Raw genomic sequence first — 22,591 nt, forward strand, 5'->3', positions numbered from 1 at the left:
CCTTGCCTGTGATCCATTGCCATTCTTTGTAGGGGTGTCAGTGACATGGGAGAGGTGACATCACTCAATTGGTAATGTGACAGTGCTGAGGCCTAGCTATTGGCTATCATAGGTGAGGAGGTTACATGCTACCCTATACCTGGAAACAATAAGTAATGTCACTGGCTACAATGGAGGCTGGAGGAAGTCCTTTGGCAGAGACACTGACACACTTTTCTGCAGTGTCTGCACTAACAAGGTGATAGTGTCTCTTTAAGTACATGAATGCTAAGTAATATGCAAGTGTAATACTTATAATTATTTACTACTTTTAAAGATCACAGTGCTCCCCCCACAATACCTTAGAGCCTTTCTTACCAGAAGGCTGACATTATTTTTGTTCAGATATAATAATCTGCTGTTTTTTATTCTGGTAGTTTGTATGCAGGTTGTCCCTCACAAATCAAGTGATGACTGGGAAAGGGAATATTAAGGATATTCTTAATCTTGTCTTCAGCATACTTTAATTATATAATTTATCGAACATATTACTCTTTCTAGGCACATTCACTTGACTAGAGCATATACATGTTTTTTTTTAATGACAAAAGTACAGTTTATAATGTATTCAAGCAGATTTGTAAAGTTTCTGTTAACTCTGTTTTAGCCTCATATTGGTTTACAAAGCTTTCATTTTTAAGTTGCTTTCCCTGGTTTTAAGCACACAGAAAGCAGAGGTAACCTTCTTTTGAAAGTTGATAAAGGTACTTTTTATGAATCACCATGTTGTAGTCATGCACCAGTATTCCACCAGCCTAAAAAAATACAGTACTGTTGATTTAGAACGAATGTAACATAATGTCTGAAGGATGTTAGCAATGTCTCTTAACAAAATAGAAATGTTCTTACCATTTGCACTTTCTTCATCAATAGCAACTATAGTTGCTGGTGGACCAGGTCTAGCCAGTTCACAATCTACAAGGAAAGGTGAAACAGAGAGAAATTAATTAGCAGAATGACTGTCATAACTTTAAGTAGTTAGGTGATGTTGCTGGTATGGCTGTTTTTATACAGTAGATGATTGGTTTCCTATACTGCACAGACCATTGCAATTGTACAGTATGTCTGCACAAAATGGTTTTACAAAGTCTACTTATACTGCCACAACAATGCACTGAACAGAGTCATTGACATTTTCACACATCTGCACACCTAAAATTGCAAATTACAAGCAGCTGGCACGTTACAACATAGAACAGATCACGTCACACCAAAAGCTGTAGATGGTCTCAAAGCAGTGATACCGCCTGCTGCATGTTCACAAAGATTTGATCATATATACTGTATGTAAAATGAAGTGTTTGAATACATGTAGTAATGACTCTCAGTACTAGTTATTTAACCTCTTACCAACCACGTAATTCATATATGTGGCAACAAGGAAAGTGGGTTTTAGTGCCCAGCCACTGCACATCTGCACCTATAGTGGCCTGAGGTTGTGTGCTGAGAGTGCACTCACTGCATACTCCCAGCACAAATGTCAAGTTGTTATTAACAGCTCTCATCACAGATTATGTTTAGGAGCCTGGCTCCTGATTATGTGACTGCTGTGGGGTCCAATCACAGTGACCATCTGATACAGAAGCTGCAACGCCCCCTAGGCATTAAAATCCTTAATGGCTGTTGGGAGGTGGCATTACAGATTTAAATTGTTGATAGTCATTAGCATGTTTACTCACCCAATTACTTATTATCTATTTCAGGGAACTCCAGCAGTGAGAATAACTTAAGCGCTGTCCTCTACAGTGACTGTTGCAAAGTGATATGGGAGATCGGGGGTTATACTATTTTTACTGATATTTCTGTCATTTAAAGTGAATACTTGGAGAATGAAAGGGCAAGAATCGGTCTCATAATGGCAGTGGAAAGCAGGCAGAGAATGGAACTAAGGAATATAAGTGTAACTGTCATAAGCATATTAGAGGCTGGTGGTTGATCCAACATACTTCTGATACCACAAAACCTGAAATATTAGATTTGGTCTCTAAGCGAATTTCCCAAGTTTGAAGTGTTTGTAGCCATGAAGTCAAAGTTCCTCAAGACTGGAGAGGTATTAGGGTAATTTAACACAAAATAAAAATAAGGAATGAACAACAAAGAATTACTGTAATTAAGGCTTTGCAGCAAAACCAAATATAATTAAAGTTTAATTGTGATCAAAAGGATCTAACTGAAGCGAATGAGCTGCACTTGAATAATGTTATACGTTGGAATGGATATGAATAACAGACAAGCAATGTTCAGGATTTTACGCTCTTGAGATCTTACCCTCAAATTGCCAGTCTGCAGTCAAAAGTATATTCATCAAAGGAAGCAGAGAAGAATTATGAAAGAAAAGAAATAAGAATACAATCATTCTTTTATAGACTTCACATGCAAACAGCAGAATGTAGGAATTAGCAGGAAAACAGAAACTGTTAATGGGTGTATTAAATCCTACCATGTTTGTTTTTTTTGTTTTTTATTTCCTTTACAAGCCCTTTTCCATTTCTCTAACAGAATACCTTTTTTAAGACACTTTAGCAAGATCAATCAACGTTGTGTATAGCATTGTTATCAATACTGTTTCCTTATGCTTGCTAAGCTTATATTGTACATAGAAACAAGGAAACATAGAAAAGTGACAGCAGAAAAAGAGTAGTCTGTCGAGTCTGGACATGTTTTTATTATTATTGGTTTATTGTTTTTTTGTTTTTGTTCTTTTGGGATTTTTTTTTTTTTTACTAACCTTGTTGTCTGGCTATAGATCTATGTTTATCCCAAGCATCTTTGAAGCCATTTACTGTTGACTGTCTCACTACCTCTGTTGGTAGTTTATTGCAATCATCAACTACCCTTTCAGTAAAATAATACTTTCAAGATTTGTTTTGAACTTTCCTCCAGTTAGTTTGAGGTCATGTCCCTGTATTCTTCTTTTTGGTTTCATATTGAAAAAAATGCCTTATTGAACCCTTTTTACTCCCTTGATGTATTTAAACGTTTCAATCATGTCTTTGCTTTCCCTTCCAGACTGTATATATTGGGTTCCTGAAGTCGATCTCAATATGTTTTATCCCACACACCTTTCACCATTTTTATTACCCATCTCTGGACTCATTCTATCTTATCAAAATCTTTTTTGTAAGTGAAGTCTCCAGAACTGGTTACAGTATTCTAAATGAGATCTCTAAAAATCGATATACTGTAGAGGTATCAGGACCTCATTCCTTCTGCTGGTGATCCCTCTAGTGTTGCATTCGAGAACTATATTTGCTTTTCCCACTGCCTGGTCCCACTGTTTGCTAATTTTGCAATCATCTGAAATAGGTACCCCCAAATATTTTTCTTCTGTAATGCTGGCTAACACTGTACCACCAATGTTGTACTCTCTCAGGGGATTCTTTTTCCCTAGGTGCATTATTTTACATTTAGAAATATTGAACTGCAGTCTCCACTGCTTTGACTAATCTTCTTGGAATGCCAAATCATGATACATGTTACAGACACCTCCAGGGGATATGAACCCTATTACACACCTTTGTGTCATCAGCAAAAGGACATACCTTACCCAACCAACCTTTAGTTATATAACTTACATATAGGTTAAATAGAACAGTACCCAGTACAGAGCCTTGTGGTAACCCACTAGTGACTGGTCTCTGTACTGAGTGAACCCCATTTACAATCACACTCTGGTATCTATCATTTAGCCAACTGCATATCCACTGAACCACCCAGGGATTAAGTCCTAGCTTGTACAACTTTTGTATTAGATCATTATGTGGAACTTTATTATATGTCTTGCTGAAATCAAGATATGCTATGTCCACAGCACCACCCTGGTCCAAAACACTGGTAATATGATCAAAAAAATAAATCAGATTAGTCTGACATGATCTGCCCTCAGTAAAGCCATGTTGCTTTGGGTCCAGCAAGCTCCGTTTTTTTGGTGATCAGTGATCCTTCTTTTCAGGAGTGATTTCATTAACTTGACTATAATTGATGTTAAACTCACTGGCCTGTAATTGCCAGCTTCTACCTTGCTGCCCTCCTTGTGGATAGGTACAAAATTAGCTGTCCACCAGCCATGGGAAACTTCTCACCTTTAGAAGAGATTGATTAAAAAGATCTGTTAATGGTCCAACAACTATATCTCTTATAACTCTGGGATGAATACTATCAGGGCCCATTGCTTTATTAACCACTTCCTATTCGGCCATTTCTGACACTTCGCTCCTACATGTAAAAATCAACTTTGTTTTTGCTCGATAATTACTTAGAATCCCAAACATTATATATATATATATATATATATATATATATATATATATATATATATATATATATATATATATATATATTTTGGTAGAGACCCTGTAGAATAAAATGGTGGGTGTTGCAGTTTTTTATGTCATGCGGTATTTGCGCAGCGGTTTTTCTAGCGCAATTCAATTGAAAAAAAAAACTTTCATGAATTAAAAAAACAAAACACTAAAGTTAGCCCAATTTTTGTTTCTATAATATGAAAGATGATGTTACAACAAATAAATACAGTTGTGCTCATAAGTTTACATACCCTGGCAGAATTTATGATTTCTTGGCCATTTTTCAGAGAATATGAATGATAACACAAAAACTTTTCTTTCACTCATGGTTAGTGTTTGGCTGAAGCCATTTATTATCAATCAACTGAGTTTACTCTTTTTAAGTCATAATGGCAACATAAACTACCCAAATGATTCTGTTCAAAAGTTCACATGCCCCAGTTCTTAGAACCGTGTATTGCCCCCTTTAACATCAATGACAGCTTGAAGTCTGTTGTGATATTTGTAAATGAGGATCTTTATCTTCTTCAGATGGTAAAGCTGCCCATTCCTCTTGGCAAAAAGCCTCCAGTTCCTGTAAATTCTTGGGCTATCTTGCATGAACTGCATGTTTGAGATCTCCCCAGAGTGGCTCAATGATATTGAGGTCAGGAGACTGAGATGGCCTCTCCAGAACCTTCACTTTATTCTGCTGTAGCCAATGAAAGGTCGACTTGGCCTTGTGTTTTGTATCATGTTGGAATGTCCAAGTACGTCCCATGCGCAGCTTCCTGGCTGATAATTGCAAATGTTCCACCAGTATTTTTTGGTAACATACTGCATTCATCTTGCCATCAATTTTGACTGAATTTCCTGTGCCTTTGTAGCTCACACATCCCCAAAACATCAGCGATCCACCTCTTTTTCACAGTAGGAATGGTTTGCCTTTCATCATAGGCCTTGTAGCATTTATGGTTGTGGCCAAAAAGCAAGATTTTAGACTCATCACTCCAAATGAATTTGTGCCAGAAGGTTTGAGGCTTGTCTCTGTGCTGTTTGGTGTATTGCAAGTTGGATACTTTGTAGCATTTGCGGAGTAATGACTTTCTTCTGGTGATTCAACCATATAGCATCCATCTTTCTTCAAGTGTCAAACTTATTGTGCATCTTGGAACAGCCACACCACATGTTTTCAGAGAGTCTTGTATTTCACCTGAAGTTATTTGTGGGTTTTTCTTTGACTACCGAACAATTTTCCTGGCAGTTGTGGCTGAAATTTGAGTTGGTCTACCTGGCCGTGGTTTGGTTTCAACAGAACCAATTATTTTCCACTTCTTGATTAGAGTTTGAACACTGCTGATTGATATTCTCAATTCCTTGGATATCTCTTGTGTTCCCTTACAGTTTCTCTCTGCATCTTGGCCCATTATTTTATTTGAGTTCATTTGGGGATGGCTGATCTGGAAAGGTGCAATGAACCTTCCAAGAAAAATATAAATATTAGAGTATTTTGACTCTGGTACTGTAATGTCAAGTATTTCTTTAATTACATGTTCCATGTTGACAATGCAGGTCAAAAGTGGTGGGGGAAAAAAACTGTTGTGTCCAAATATCATTGAAGCCTAGATGCCTGGACCATATTTAGAAGCTTCAGCATTGCATTGGAAAATAACTCATTAGTCATTACTATGGCTCATTTGACTACCTACATTTTTTTTAAATATATAAGCCTTTTATTTGGTAAACTGTTTTCTCATGACAAATGGACGTACATGTTAGTGAGATGCACTGTTTGGTTATTTTACATTAGATTTTATTTAAATTATTTAATGAACATTTTTTTTATTCTTTTTTTTTTTATCAAACTGTTGAAGTTTGAAAGCAGCAGCATGACTGCTTTAGCGGACACTGTTCCTTTCTCTATATGAGGCTCAGTGCCAGCTATAGTCAGCAGGTGTGATTGCAACTAAACCTCTTGTGATCCCCATAGTGATCATTTGATCAAGACCATGACAACCCAGTGGCCTCAGAGCTAGAATGCAAAGTAAATGAAAATAAAATAATTTTAAGACACTTACATAATATAAATTTTTGCCTGCATGGCATCTCCTGGTATTAAACAAAACTCGAGAAGTTCATGTATAACAATAAAACAACAGTACCAAATACTATACTATGCTGATTATAAAGAATATGGTTGGTGGATGTACTTTATCCAAAGTATACACAGAAGCTTTTTAATGCAGCAAGCATGCTTTTAACTCAATTTAGATTGTTAATTTTGTCACTAAACCGTGCATGTGAAAACAACACAATTGAGTTAATTTACTAAATGAGTAGAGGCTTTTCACCAAGCAAAGTGAATGGTGACTTTTCAATAGCATATGTTCAGCTACAGTGCCTTAAAAAAAGTATTCATACCCCTTGAATTTTCACACATTTGTCATGTTACAACCAAAATGTAAATTTATTTTATTGGGATTTTGTGTGATAGACCAACACAAAGTGGCACATAATTGTGAAGTGGAAGGAAAATGATAAATGTCTTTCAATGTTTTTGATAAATGTATATGTGTAAATTGTGGCATGCATTTGTATTCAGCCCCCTCTCCTCTGATACCCCTAACAAAAATCTAGTAAAACCAATTGCCTTCAGAAGTCACCTAATTAGTAAATAGAGTCCACCTGTGTGTAATTGAAACTCAGTATAAATACATATGTTCTGTTAAGCCCTCAGTGGTTTGTTAGAGAACTTTAGTAAACAAACAGTATCATGAAGGCCAAGGAACACACCAGACAGGCTAAAGATAAAGTTTAAAGCAGGGTTAGGTTATACAAAAATATCCAAAGCTTTGAACATCTCACAGAGAACTGTTCAATCCATCATCTGAAAATGGAAAGAGTAGGGCACAACTGCAAACCTACCAAGACATGAGCGTCCACCTAAACTTACAGGCCAGCCAAGGAGAGCATTCATAAGACAAGCAGCCAAGAGGCCCATGGTAACTCTGTAGGGGCTTCAGAGATCCACAGCTCAGGTGAGAGAATCTGTCCACATGACAACTATTAGTCATGCACTCCACAAATCTGGCCTTTATGGAAGAGTGGCAAGAAGAAAGCCATTGTTGAAGAAAGTCATTGTTGAAGAAAGCCGTAAGAAGTCCCGTTTGCAGTTTTGAGAAGCCATATGGGGACACAGCAAACATGTGGAAGAAGATGCTCTCGTTAGGTTAGAGACTTCTGGAGCAATCAAGCGTGGTCATTCCCTGTCAGAGTGTAAACCCCCCCCCCCCCAGCTTCTTGGCTTTAAAGGGACATGCAGTACTTTTAGGATTTACTCTTTGATATAAGCCATTATATACCAACCATGGGAAGTTATTAGGTGCATTGTGCTATATACAGAACATTTGAGGCATCTACTCTCACATCTTTCATCTGTCTTATTTCCCATGTTCGCTGTATTGGTGGGATTTTATGAATCCTTAGTACATCCTCCCTTTCTGTTAAGCAATATCTGCATCCATTTCAAGCCATGCACTAGAGCCTTCTATGGGACATGGCAGGTGACAGTCTTTGGGTACATCCCGGTATTTCCTCACCTCCTTTATGGCTCATCTCTGACTGGCTCCTGTTCATTGGTGCTGGGGGATCCCCATTCTGGGGTGTGTTTTGGGGTTCATCCATCTCCTCCTCTAAGGTGCCCCCTATGTTCGCCCCCTGATCATATCTCACCCTCTCCTCGACATCTGAAGCTAACTAGCACCCACCCAATCAGTCCTGAAGAAGCAAGCATATCTTGTGAAACATGTCAATGTTTTAAGTATGGAGAAGCAGTGGGCGATGTTCTGGTGACCCATATTGACAATACTTCTATTTGTTGGACTTCAATACACCATATGCTATGCTGCAGATCTACATCTCCATACAATGTGATTGGGTATATGTTGATTCCCTGCTAATGGAAGGTGCCTTTTAACTATTTTTTGAACTGTCCTTCTATGTTGTGTTATGCATTTGTGTAACTTTAAATACATTTGTGAATTTTGTTTTATACAAGCCGCCTCACGCTGTGCCTACAAATTCTGTGGTTTCTGAGTAGCTAGTTTCTGCTTCTCATTTCTTCTGATATATATTTTGGATGTTGGCAAGGTGAGGGTCCTCCTTTTTTGTTCATTCTGATTTTATCACAAAGCATTGTTCAAGGTTTGAAGAAGAAAGAGTCCTCGTCCCCAAAAATGCATTAGCTGTTTCTGATACTGTTGTTCATTTGTTCAGTGATTTGACTATTGTACAGCCTAGATCCAAAACTAGGGGCTTACCTTTACCATAAGCTTATTTCTGGAAAGCACACTTTATTTTTGATTTATTTTTTAAATTAGAATCAATCCCTACAGACGTCTACCTGAGAAAATTCTAACTCCAACTTTCATTTGCTATCTTTTGTAGGTTAGTCACTCGACCCAATAGTTGCAGAATATTTTGGCTCACATATATACTAATGAATGAAACATAAATACCAATCAAGGAATGCAAAAAATGTTTGAAGTAAACATTTAAAAATTATTTTTAGAACAAAAAAGCATAGCCCTACTCTAAGCTAATGTATCCTTGACTATTTTCCTACTTCTCCAGTAATTAATCTAAACATTATTGATGTGTTACGGTTATGGGAACAAGGAAATGATAAGTACACCCATTCTGAATGAGAAAGGGCAGACATCTGCTTCACAAGGACATTGCAATTATGACATTGCAGTAAGACATGCATTGAAATTTATACACTATATTGTAATTCATCTAAATGTTTATCACCACAAACAGAAATGAGAGATCTCTCTGGGCTTCTGTATTCCTGCACAAACAATACTGTATATGAATTGAGATCTTAAATGATCCTTGTTTAAAACAATTACACATCACATCATGACATTTATTTTCAGTGGGAAATGGTAACATACTGATAGCATAATGATACCTCTAAGCAAATGTATGCCTTTTTACCATAACCAAACTTTTTAAAAATTCATCTGAAAACCCTAAAAATGACTTAAACAGTGATGCCCATCGGTCTTTTTCCCCACAGGAAAATGGCCAAAAATGTCCGTTTTCTGACAGGAAAAAGTCAGCCGGGAATCCCGATGGGAAAAAAGAGAGCTGGTTCTCTTTTTTTTTGCTGGCCGATTCCGGAAGTTTTCCCGTCAGAAAAACTGCGATGGAGCATACGCATGGCCGGGATTCCTGGCCAAAAGCTCTCCTTGCAATGAATGCTAAATTCTGGTTTGTTAGTAATAACTATGCTTTGACCACTGCCTTAAAATCTGAATGACAGAAATGTTAACTACTTGCTGACCAGCCGCCGTATAACAGTTATACGGCGGCAAGTCGGCTCCCCTGCGCGAGAGCCCGTAGCTATAAGTCGGCTCTCTACGAGGCCACTAGGGGAGCGTGCGTGCCCCCGCTCGTCCCTGACTCCCATGTGCGTGCCCGGCGGGGGCGATCGCCGCCGGGCACCCGCGATTGCTTGTTATAGAGCGAGGACCGGGAGCTGTGTGTGTAAACACACAGCTCCCAGTCCTGTCAGGGGAGAAATGCCTGCGTCTGTTCATACAATGTATGAACAGCGATCAGTCATTTCCCCTAGTAAAGGCCACCCCCCTACAGTTAGAACACACCCAGGGAACATACTTAACCCCTTCCCTGCCCCCTAGTGTTAACCCCTTCCCTGCCAGTGGCAATTTTTTAGTAATCCAATGCATTTGTATAGCACTTATCGCTATAAAAATGCCAATGGTCCTAAAAATGTGTCAAAAGTGTCCGCCATAATGTCGCAGTACTGAAAAAAAACGCTGATCGCTGCCATTACTAGTAAAAAAACAATATTAATAAAAATGTCATAAAACTACCCCCTATTTTGTAAATGCTATAACTTTTGCGCAAATCAATCAATAAACGTTTATTGCGATTTTTTTTACGAAAAATATGTAGAAGAATACGTATAGCCTAAACTGAGGAAAACAATTGTTTTTTTATATATTTTTGGGGGATATTTATTATAGCAAAAAGTAAAAAATATAAAAAAAATCAAAATTGTCGCTCTATTTTTGTTTATAGCGCAAAAACTAAAAAACGCAGAGGTGATCAAATACCACCAAAAGAAAGCTCTATTTGTGGGGAAAAAAGGACGCCAATTTTGTTTGGGAACCACGTTGCACGACCGCGCAATTGTCAGTTAAAGCAACGCAGTTCCGAATCGCAAAAAGTGCTCTGGTCTTTGACCAGCAATATGGTCCGGGGCTTAAGTGGTTAATTTACTTGGTATGAGTTGTTAGTAATATGATTGCTTTATGTTGCCCAATGTTCGACACATTTTATATACATGTTTTGTCCTTTGTTATTTTATGAAAAAACCTCAATATAAACATTGAAAGAGAAAAAAAAATACAAAACAATTGTAATCAATTTCTTACCTCTGGTGCTCATTTGTTTCGACTACATTAAGCAGTGGAACACAGGTTTACATAATGAGTGCCAGGTGCTCACAGTAACACAGGTGTTTCATAATTAAAATGTATTTCCTACAAACTGTAAAATTATGTTTGTATCAGTGGATCCATAGAAACATGCATATACAGATATATTGTGTATATATATATATATATATATGTATATATATATATATATATATATATATATATATATATATATATATATATATATATATACATAATGTATATACAGTATATGGGCCTCTTGATTGACTGGTCATACTGGCACAGTGCAAGCATGCTGGGAACCTTCATTAAAAGACTATGAGCAGGGAGCTAGATGTGTTTTATTGCAGATGAGGTATAGCATGTTTCTTCTTTAACCACTTAAGCCCCGGACCATATTGCTGGTCAAAGACCAGGCCACTTTTTGCTATTCGGCACTGCGCCGCTTTAACTGACAATTGCGCGGTCGTGCGATGTGGCTCCCAAACAAAATTGGTGTCCTTTTTTTACCACAAATAGAACTTTCTTTTGGTGGTATTTGATCACCTCTGTGGTTTTTAGTTTTTGCGCTAGAAACAAAAATAAAGCGACAATTTTGAAAAAAATGAATATTTTTTACTTTTTGCTATAATAAATATCCCCCAAAAATATATATATAAAAAAAAATTGTCCTCAGTTTAGGCCGATACATATACTTCTACAAATTTTTCGTAAAAAAAATCGCAATAAGCATTTATTGATTGGTTTGCGCAAATGTTATAGCGTTTACAAAATAGGGGATAGTTTTATGGCATTTTTATTAATATTTTTTTTTACTAGTAATGGCGGGGATCAGCAATTTTTATCAGTACTGAGACATTATGGCGGACACTTCGGACACTTTTGACACATTTTTGGGACCATTGGCATTTTTATAGCGATAAATGCTATAAAAATGCATTGATTACTATAAAAATGCCACTGGCCAGGAAGGGGTTAACACTAGGGGGCGAGGAAGGGGTTAAGTATGTTCCCTGGGTGTGTTCTAACTGAAGGGGGGTGGACTGACTTGGGGAAATTACTGATCAATGTTCATACATTGTATGAACAGACGATCAGGCATTTCTTCCCCTAACAGGACCGGGAGCTGTGTGTTTACACACACAGCTCCCGGTTCTCGCTCTGTAATGAGCGATCGCGAGTGCCCGGCGGTAATCGCGCCCGCCGGGCACGCGCGTCGGCGGCAGGGGAGAGCGGGGGCGCGCGCGCCCCTATTGGTTGAACGGCGAGATGACGTATAACTGTGGCGGCTGGTCGGCAAGCAGTTAATAAAGAACTGCCTGCCCACAATTTTTGTAAAAATTAGCTTTAGTTCCACTTTAAGGTAGCCTATTCATTATAAATGGGCTGCAAATGCAAATGATCAAAAACATATATGAACCTTTTTTCAGCAACATACAGTAGTTCAAAAAAACACTGTTGCATTGTGAGCTACAGTAGGTGTTTGTGATATTGTGCTTTTAGCACGACAGCGTCGCGCTGATACTCGGCAACAGGGTGCCGAGATCTCGCCGACATCTCACACTCACTGGAATAGTGACAGCACATCCCAGCAAGCGCGTCATAGAAGCGACGGGAGATCCGACTTGGATTCCCGCCAATTCTACACGTGTGCAGCGTTTGTTATGAATCCTGAGGGGGAAGTCCCCGCCGGATTTTAAATAAAAATCCGGCATGGGTCCCCCCCTCAGGAGCATACCGGGCCCTTAGGTCTGTTATGGGTTGTAAGGAGAGCCCCCCTACGCCGAAAAAAACGGCGTAGGGGGTCCCCCTACAATCCATACCAGACCCGTATCCAAAGCACGCTACCCGGCCAGCCAGGAAGGGAGTGGGGACGAGCGAGCGCCCCCCCCCCCCTCCTGAGCCGTACCAGGCTGCATGCCCTCAACATGGGGGGGTTGGGTGCTCTGGGGCAGGGGGGCGCACTGCGGCCCCCCACCTCAGAGCACCCTGTCCCCATGTTGATGAGGACAGGGCCCCTTCCCGACAACCCTGGCCGTTGGTTGTCGGGGTATGCGGGCGGGAGGCTTATCGGAATCTGGGAGCCCCCTTTAATAAGGGGGCCCCCAGATACCGGCCCCCCCACCCTAAGTGAATGAGTATGGGGTACATCGTACCCCTACCCATTCACCTGCAAGAAAAGTGGTAAAAACACAAATAAACCACACAGTGTATTAAAATATTTTATTTTTCTGCTCCGGAGGCCGCCCCCTGTCTTCTTTATTAGCTCTTTTACCAGGGGGGGCTTCTTCTTTGACGTCTTCGGGTGGGTGGGGGCCGCCGTCTGGTTCTCTTCCACCGCCGGGGGGGGGTGGCTTTCTTCCGTGCTGTGACGTCATGTTCTTCACTTCTCTCCTTCTCCCGATGTTGACACGCCGGTCCTCCTCGCTGAAATGACGGATGCGCGCCTTGCATCGGACCTATATAGGCCTCACAGTCCCATCATGCTCTGTACCTACCCATGTGATGGTAGGTATCACATGGGTAGGTACAGAGCATGATGGGACTGTGAGGCCTATATAGGTCCGATGCAAGGCGCGCATCCGTCATTTCAGCGAGGAGGACCGGCGTGTCAACATCGGGAGAAGGAGAGAAGTGAAGAACATGACGTCACAGCACGGAAGAAGAACTCATCACAGCACGGAAGGAGAAGACGTACAGCACGGAAGAAGACACCGGACAGCGAGACGAAGAACCGGGGTGCGCCGAGTCAACAACGGAGAGCGGCGAAGACAGAAGGAGAACCCCGGAGAGTTGAGAAGACCCGTCGGGATAGCGGAAGAAGAAGAGCCCCGCCGAAGACGCCGGAGGAAACCCGCCGGGGGGGTGGGGGCTTTTTTAAAAGCCACCCCCCCCCGGCGGTGGAAGAGAACCAGACGGCGGCCCCCACCCACCCGAAGACGTCAAAGAAGAAGCCCCCCCTGGTAAAAGAGCTAATAAAGAAGACAGGGGGCGGCCTCCGGAGCAGAAAAATAAAATATTTTAATACACTGTGTGGTTTATTTGTGTTTTTACCACTTTTCTTGCAGGTGAATGGGTAGGGGTACGATGTACCCCATACTCATTCACTTAGGGTGGGGGGGCCGGTATCTGGGGGCCCCCTTATTAAAGGGGGCTCCCAGATTCCGATAAGCCTCCCGCCCGCATACCCCGACAACCAACGGCCAGGGTTGTCGGGAAGGGGCCCTGTCCTCATCAACATGGGGACAGGGTGCTCTGAGGTGGGGGGCCGCAGTGCGCCCCCCTGCCCCAGAGCACCCAACCCCCCCATGTTGAGGGCATGCAGCCTGGTACGGCTCAGGAGGGGGGGGGGCGCGCGCTCGTCCCCACTCCCTTCCCGGCTGGCCGGGTAGCGTGCTTTGGATACGGGTCTGGTATGGATTGTAGGGGGACCCCCTACGCCGTTTTTTTCGGCGTAGGGGGGCTCTCCTTACAACCCATAACAGACCTAAGGGCCCGGTATGCTCCTGAGGGGGGGACCCATGCCGGATTTTTATTTAAAATCCGGCGGGGACTTCCCCCTCAGGATTCATAACAAACGCCGCACGCGTGTAGAATTGGCGGGAATCCAAGTCGGATCTCCCGTCGCTTCTATGACGGCTCTGTCTCCATCGCGGCAAGCCAGCTCGGCACTGGCTCCCGCGATGGGGCTCGTAGGTGCTCAATCTCGCCGAGAAAGAGAGCGAGATTGACACAAAATCGGGTTCACCTACTGTATGTTCTACTGTGGAATGCATTAGGGTGCCATTCATGGTGAATAGCACTGCAAAGGTGCATTGCCATACATTCTGGAAACACATGTAAATGCATGCATTGCTGCGGCACTAAAGTATGAAAACACAGTATTGAAACCTAATTTTCAGTGCAGAATACAGGGTATACTAAACACGTCTTATAATCTTATGCAGAAAACACCCAAACTGTGGACAACATTACAGTATCTGCCAACACAATTTTAACACCAATAACTAGGGGGAGATTTTGACGCAATTGACGAGCGACAAATCATGCTACAATTGTGAAAAAAAATTACAACCGCAAATGCTCCTGGCTCTGTGCCAAGATTTGGTACATGAGTTTCTTTGAAATGTTTTTGGAGCGGAGGGAGGCCCATTCAAATGAATGGTGCAACTCCAAAAACGCTCAACTAAAAAACAAAATAAAGCTAAAAAAAATCGAGCTGCAGCAGATGTCACTGTAGATCACTAAGGTGTTAATGGTGCCTAAGAGATGATCTAACTTACTTTGGAGAGATTTATTTTCACTTCCTGTTGTGTCTACAGGACAGGGCGTGAGTGGAAATCTTTCTAATGCCCCGTACACACGATCTGGCTTTTGCCCGGCCAAACTCACCCCAAATTTCCATGTAATTTCATTGGGGAATGCAAAAATTACTAATTTGCTAAATTGTATAGCAGAAACAAAAAAAAATGCATTTTTTTTCACCAAATTTTTGGTCGTTTTTATTTTTAGTGTAAAAAATAAAACCCCAGTGGTGATTAAATACCAAATAAAGAAAGCTTTGTGTGAAAAAAAAGGACAGAAATTTCATATGGGTACAGTGTTGCATGACTGAGTAATTGTCATTTAAAGTGTGAGGCCGCGTACACGGTCAGTCCATCCGATGAGAATGGTCCGACCGACCGTTTTCATCGGTTCACCGCTGAAGCAGACTGATGGTCTAATGTGCGTACACACCATCGTTTCAAAAACCGATCGGGTCAGAACGCGGTGACGTAAAACACACGACGTGCTGAAAAAAAATGAAGTTCAATGCTTCCAATCGACTTGATTCTAAGCATGCGCGGGTTTTGAATCGATGCTTTTGTGTACTAACCATCGGTTTTGACCTATCGGTCAGCCATCCATCCATTCGATTTTAAAGCAAGTTCTCTTTTTTTTTGGACCGAAGGACAACAGACCGATGGGGAGTATACACGGTCGGTTTGGACCAATGAAACTGAACTTCAGTCAGTTTGGACCGATGGTGTGTACGCGACCTGAGAGTGCTGAAAGCTGAAAATTGGCCTGCTAAGGGGTATACTATAAGTGCCCAGTAGACAAGTGGTTAAAAAACTGTCACTATGTAAGGGCACTGCATAACTGTAACTGCACAATTAGAATATGGTGTGCATACCCTTTTTCTTTGTCAGAAACATTACAGCAGAAAAAATTGTTATATTTTGTACAACATTAGTTGATTAAAAAGCACAAGCAGTAAAGAGGCAAATACCAGATGTGAATAAAAAAATAAATAACATTTTTGACATGATTTCTATATATGCACAGCAAGAGAATACAATGAGAGCTTTTCCTCCAAAAGAACAACCATGAATCATATTTTATGTATCACACATATATATGGTACAAATAGTTCTGGAATAAGCACTGGCTTCCATGGATATAATTGACACTTAATTATATACTAAAGTAACTTCCGATTTTATTTTATTCTTTGCAGATTACAAGGTAATTGCACTAAAATTATCCTGTACCCTACATGGCCAGGTGGCAGCTAAATGTAATTTAAATGATTCATATTAAACTCATACATTGGCTAGAAGCAGGTTTTATCAACCTAAATATATTGGGCCAGATGGATTAAGGAGAACTCCCTTTTTTGTTAAGGTTTTTGTTTTTGTTAGTTGCATATGCAACTGCTACACAAGTCATTTTATCATTTAAGAGCCCTTTCACACTCACAGCACCTGGGCATTGGCGGTAAAGCGGTGCTATTTTTAGCGGTGCTTTACCGTTGTTTTAGCAGCATTTTTCAGCCACTAGCGTGGCACTGTCCATTAATTTCAATGGGCAGGGGCTCTTTAGGAGCAGTATATACACCGCTCCTAAAGTGCCTCAAAGAAGCTGCTGACAGGACTTTTCCTGACGTCCTGCCAGCGCACCACTCCACTGTGTACAGAACTCTTTCCAGAAATCTTTCCTGCTCATGTTACTCGTATATTGCTTCTTCCAAAGGTCGGATCACGGCTAGGAATGGACAGAACTGCCCTGGGTTCGGTTTGAGCATTGTTTGGCACGTTGAATGCTGGACCCAAAATCTATTGAAATCAATGGGAACCGTTTCTGTTAAATTAAGAATGGCAATTTTTTGGGGCTTATTAGGCAAGAAGGCTTCAAAAATAGCATAAGGGTGGTCACTGCCCTGAAGAACATGTACCAATGCAAAAAAAAAATCTGAAATATTAAACGCTAGCAATTCCTTTAAACAATGAACCTGGGGAGTACCCCTGCCTATGAAGGTGTACATAAAGAACTGCAGCAGCACTGATATTTACTAAGGAAAAAGAATAACTTGCCAGGAAATTACCTATTTAGTAAATAGAGTGTGTGTAATTTAATTTCACTATAAATAAAGCTGTTCTGTGAAGCCCCCAGAGCTTTGTTAGAGCGCACAAACAGCATCATGAAGGCCAATGAACACACCAGACAGGTCAGGGATAAAGTTGTGGAGAAGTTTAAAGCAGGGTTAGGTTCAAAAAAAATATCCCAAGCTTTAAGCATCTCTGATGGACTGTTCAATCCATCATCTGAAAAATAGGTATTTCACAACTGTAAACCTACCAAGAAATAGCCTACCACCTAAACTGACAGGCTGGGCAAGGGGAGCATTAATCAAAGAAGCAGCCAAGAGGCCCATGGTAGAAACATAAAGGGAGATACAAGTGCACAGGCCCATGGTGCAAAACATGTCTGTTTATTTGATAAAGGAAATAAAATCAATACACTTACAAGTGTAGATAAAATATAAGTGTCTAGAATCCTCCTGTATGGAGCCCTGAACAGGGTCACATCCGAATGCAAAGATAGATGGATCTTCCACAGGATGGATGGATGAGTACCTCCACAAGCAATAGCTCACCACGCAGCTGCCGTCAGGCTGCAAGAAAGCCACTCACTGGCTCCAGGTGCCGGCCAGTCAGGACAAGGCTCAGGGACCTGAGGAAGGAGGCTATGCCCTCTGAAATGCATTGTCCTGGCAACCGCACAGGGTCCCCTGTCAGTCTGTTCCATCAGAAGCTCCCCCTGGATTACACAGTGGAGGCTTCCACAGCCTCGTCCTGACCGTCATGTTGTGGGGATACTTTTCTTCAACAGAGACAGGGAAGCTGGTCAGAGTTTATAGGAAGATGAACGACCCTAAACATACAGCCAGAGATACAATGGAATGATTTAGATCAAATCATATTTGTGTGTTAGAATGGCCCAGTTAAATTCCAGACCTAAATCCAATTGAGAATCTATAGCAAGGTTTGAAAATTGCTGTTCACAGACACTCTGCCAACACAATTTTAACACCAATAGCGAGGGGGCCATTTTCACGCAATTGACGAGCGACAAATCATGCTACAATTGTGAAAAAAAATTACAACCGCAAATGCTCCTGGCTCTGTGCCTCCAGGGGGGGGGGGTGAATAAAAATGCATGCCGTACTTTTCACATATTTATATGTAAGAAATTTTGAAAAACATTTATTATTTTCCTTCCACTTAACAATGATGTGCCACTTTGTGTTGATTTTTCACATAAAATCTCAATAAAATACATTTATGTTTTTGTTTGTAACATAACAAAATGTGGAAAATTTCAAGGGGTATGAATAATTTTTCAATGCACTGTATTTTGGCAGACATTTTTTTTTTTTTAAGAAGCTAGCAATAAAATGTCAGCTGCTGTCATTTTAAAGTGTATCACTTTTTTTTCTTTGTAAAAGTCACCTTTTCTGTAGCACATTTTACAGCAAGAATGAAAAAAAAATCCATACCAGACCAAATCATTTTAAATGAGGTTTGGAGAGAGACATACTTCAAGATTGTTCATAGGACCTACAGCTCATCATTTGCCCATGGTGTGACTGCCGCTCACTTTAGCGCATTGCCTTTGGTTTTGCACTGCCATCTCTGCCTATTGGGACCAGGCATTGATATATATCCATGGAGTTACATCCATTATGCCTCCCAAGGACCCTATACTTTGTGTTTTTGGGTGTAACCCCCAGATTTCCACCATTTCATCTTCCTCTGCCAGACTCTGTCAATGGGTGCTCCTTTGCTTATTGATGGCATGAAGGACCATTATTAAAGCCTAGACCTCATCATCAACTCCTTAAGTAGCAACAGTTAAAAAAGAACAGAACGCTCTTATGTGTATTAAAAAGCTGGACGCTATCACTCAGAACTTTGGGCCAGATCCTCAAAAGGTATACGCCGGCGTAACTGCTGTTACGCCGTCGTATCCCTGTTTCTAACTATGGAACTGATCCACAGAATCAGTTTTCCATAGTTAGGCAGAAGATCCGGCATGTGTAAGGGACTTACACTTCCGGATCTTAGGATGCAGTACCGCATCCGCCGCTGGGGGCATTTCGTGTCGAAATGCCGCCTCGGGTATGCAAATTAGCACTTACGGAGATCCACAAAGCTTTTCAGCTTCGTTTTTTCTCCGTAAGTTTTAGTTTGCAAACGGAAAATTTGGGCTGCTTTTACAAAGTGTAAACTGTTTACACCATGTAAAAGCAGACCCTTCTGTCCAGCGACGCAATTTTTTTTTTGTTTTGAATTTTTTTTTTTGTTTTGAATTTTTTTTTTTTTCGCCGTATCTTTTTTTTTTCCCGAGGCAACTTTATTGACCCGTCGCGATCCACAAAGCTCGGCGTAACGTAATTTCGCGCTATGCACGTCGGGAAAATGACGTCACGAGCATGTGCAGTACGGCCGGCGCGGGAGTGCGCCTAATTTAAATGGGAATCGCCCCCATGAAAAGAGGAACGCCTTGCGACGGCGGAATTTAAGTTACACAGCCAAAAATTTCTAGGTAAGTGCTTTGTGGATCGGGCACTTAGGTAGAAATTTTAAGGCAGTGTAACTTAAATGGGAAAAATTAAGTTACGCCGGATCTTTGTGGATTACCCCCTTTGGGCCTACAAAATGCTTTTTCATTTGATTAAAGTTGTCCGTTCTCTCTGTTGGTGTTATTTTTGACTGTTGTTTTAGTAGTTGCTTTCCCCTGTCTTGCTGCCTCCTGATTGTTTTAGTGCCTAAGGGTATATTCTCCCACCGAGTAAGGTGTGTCTCAGGCAATTCTTCCTATATTTACATTAGTTTACTTGCATGCTTATGTAATGTGCCATACATGGTACAGGTAAGTGTCCATATTTTAAAAGTCAGCAGCTGTGGTATTTGTAGCTGATGATTTTAATTGTTCTTTTTATTTTCGGAACTCTGCTTAAAACTGTAGATTCACATTTGCACCCTGCATGCTCTCTACATTCTCATTCAGTCCTCTGAAAATTTAAACTGGGTACACACACAGCTTTTTTTTTTTCAACCAGGGGGCTGAAATTCACTGATCAGTGCTTGCAGGCATTGGCTCCAAGCAATGTGCGAATGCTGGTTTTACAGCATGATCATTCAACAGAAAAAAGTCATTAGACCGGCTTCTGTTGAACCAGTGCAAAGTGGATGCGTAGGTTTGGTGTGGAATTTTTCAAAGAGCAATTGTGTGATGGTCAGTCCCCAAATCTTGAACAGGTGGGTATTAGACTGGGAGGGGGGTTGGAGATGGGGTGGCTGTAAGTGTTACTGAACCAACATTTTATTTTAAATTGATATTAAAGGCTAATGTTTTTTTTTTTTAAATATAACAAACATGTCATACTTACCTGCTTTGTGCAAATGTTTTGCACAAAGCAGCTCCAATCCTCCTTTTCTCAGGTTCCCAGATCTCCCTCCTGCCGAATGCCCCCACAGCAAGCAACTTGCCATGGGGGCACCTGAGCAGACTTTCTCCCGAGCCACTGCTAGCACAGTTTATGGGTGCTTTTACCATACTTTAGATTTGTAGACTATTAAAAAATATAATGTGATCCAAAACTGACCTTTGATTTAACAATGTTGGAAAATGGGAAACAAACACAACTGCTCACTATCAGAGTTGGGGCCCCGTTTTTTTCCCCGAGATGTTGCACAAAGTTGGACGTGTAATGCCACTGTTACTATACCAATTATTAGCTACAAACAGGAAGAGGTAATTCTAGAGACATGTAAATAAAAAATCATATGTGACAGAAAGCTAGAAAAAAAACATATACATTATTGACAATAAAAGCAGTCTGACATTTCTTCCATCTATTGTTAGGCCTAGGAACTCTGCTATCACATTTCAGCTCCTACACGTCCTGCCTGTCATAACATGCATAATTTATTTTGAAGGTCAGTTACAAGAACTTCAACATGTTACCCCTTATGTGGTTTGTATAGGTAAATGTATTTTTAAATGCTGACCATTGTATTCCCACTACTCAGTGTGTATGACTTGGTGTAAGCTGATATGATCGGATAACAGTTGAAAATGAGTCATTCTCTCAAACAAACAAACATATATATTTTAAATCTAACTATACAAACCTGTACAAGCAATTTATCTTAACAGTATACATGGGTTTAAAGACAGAAGCACAATATTTCAGCAGAATGGCTTTGCAAATTGCATAGACTAGCATATACATTATATATATATATATATATATATATATATATATATATATATATATATATATATATATATATATAGATATAGATATATATATATATATATATATATATCTATATATATAGATATAGATATATATATATCTATATATATAGATATAGATAGATAGATATATAGATATATATCTATATTTATATATATATATATATATATATATATATATATATATATATATATATATATATATTTAACGAGAGGGCCAGTGGAACCCAGAATCCCTTAGAAAATATGGGATACCCCTGCTTCAGCTTCCCATGCACCTCTTATGTCTAAATCACCCTATGTCCACTAGGGGCATTCGGTGACTGAGAAAATATTTCTTGGACTACTTAAAATGGGACAGTAATATGTATCCACAATATCTCCCAGGATATATGTAAAGACTATTCTTGATGTGTTTGATTCTAAAATCAACATGCTAATTGAAAGAGGCTGATGGCTTCAACTCCAGCCACCTGTCTGTCTGTTGTCTGTTATAATGTAAAGGAGTCTAGTGTGACTGCACTGCATCTCATTGTTGCTTGGGCTAATTGACCCTACAATTGTGTGAAGGTGTATTTATGATAATGTGTATTGTAGTTGGGGAGCTAGAAGACAGCAAGACTAGGACCTGAAGGGTCCTGTCTCTGAGTCATCTTGGCTGCTTAAAGGGATTAGTTAATTAGCTCATGTATATTAGGTCTGGTCACAGGTGTATTTTCAGAGTAATATGAGCAGGATATGTATGCACCTCCTCTTGTGGTGTATATAAGAGCCTGTATTCCTCAATGAAGATTGTGATTACTGCTTGAACCTTATACAGAGCCTCATCTCGTATTTGGGGGAGAATTATTCATATGGGTTTCTTGTTCGCCTGACTGGAGTGTCAGCAGCTGCCTTGGTGTTCGGGAATGGAATGTCCTAAATGACATTAACCCCTTTCACTTGGGGTGTTGTTACAATAAATATATATATACATACAGCAGGTAAAATAAGTATTGAACACATCACAATTCTTCTAGGTAAATATATTTATAAAGGTGCTATTGACATGAAACGTTCACCACAAGTCATATAATCCATACATACAAAGAAATCAAACCATATAGTTCAAAAATTAAGTCACGTGTAATAACATGGAATGACAGAGAAAAAGTATTGAACACATGAAGAAAAGGAGGTGCAAAAAGG

General features: G+C 40.3%; 1 protein-coding gene across 6 annotated transcripts in view; it reads right to left on the reverse strand.

Moving 5' to 3' along the window:
- Positions 1–22,591, reverse strand: part of PCDH15 (protocadherin related 15) — a 1,266,541-nt gene that overhangs the window by 968,482 nt on the left and 275,468 nt on the right. For 5 of the 6 annotated variants that reach the window (XM_040362073.1, XM_040362072.1, XM_040362074.1 and 2 more), the window contains exons 3-4: positions 2,308–2,322; positions 889–954 (exon numbers count right to left, since the gene is read on the reverse strand). In XM_040362073.1, the coding sequence (XP_040218007.1) occupies positions 889–954; positions 2,308–2,322 (81 nt within the window). The remainder of the gene's footprint in view (positions 1–888; positions 955–2,307; positions 2,323–22,591) is intronic. The other variant, XM_040362070.1, reaches the window with a different exon arrangement.

Source organism: Rana temporaria, chromosome 8 (genome assembly GCF_905171775.1).
Source record: "Rana temporaria chromosome 8, aRanTem1.1, whole genome shotgun sequence".
NCBI lineage: Eukaryota > Metazoa > Chordata > Amphibia > Anura > Ranidae > Rana > Rana temporaria.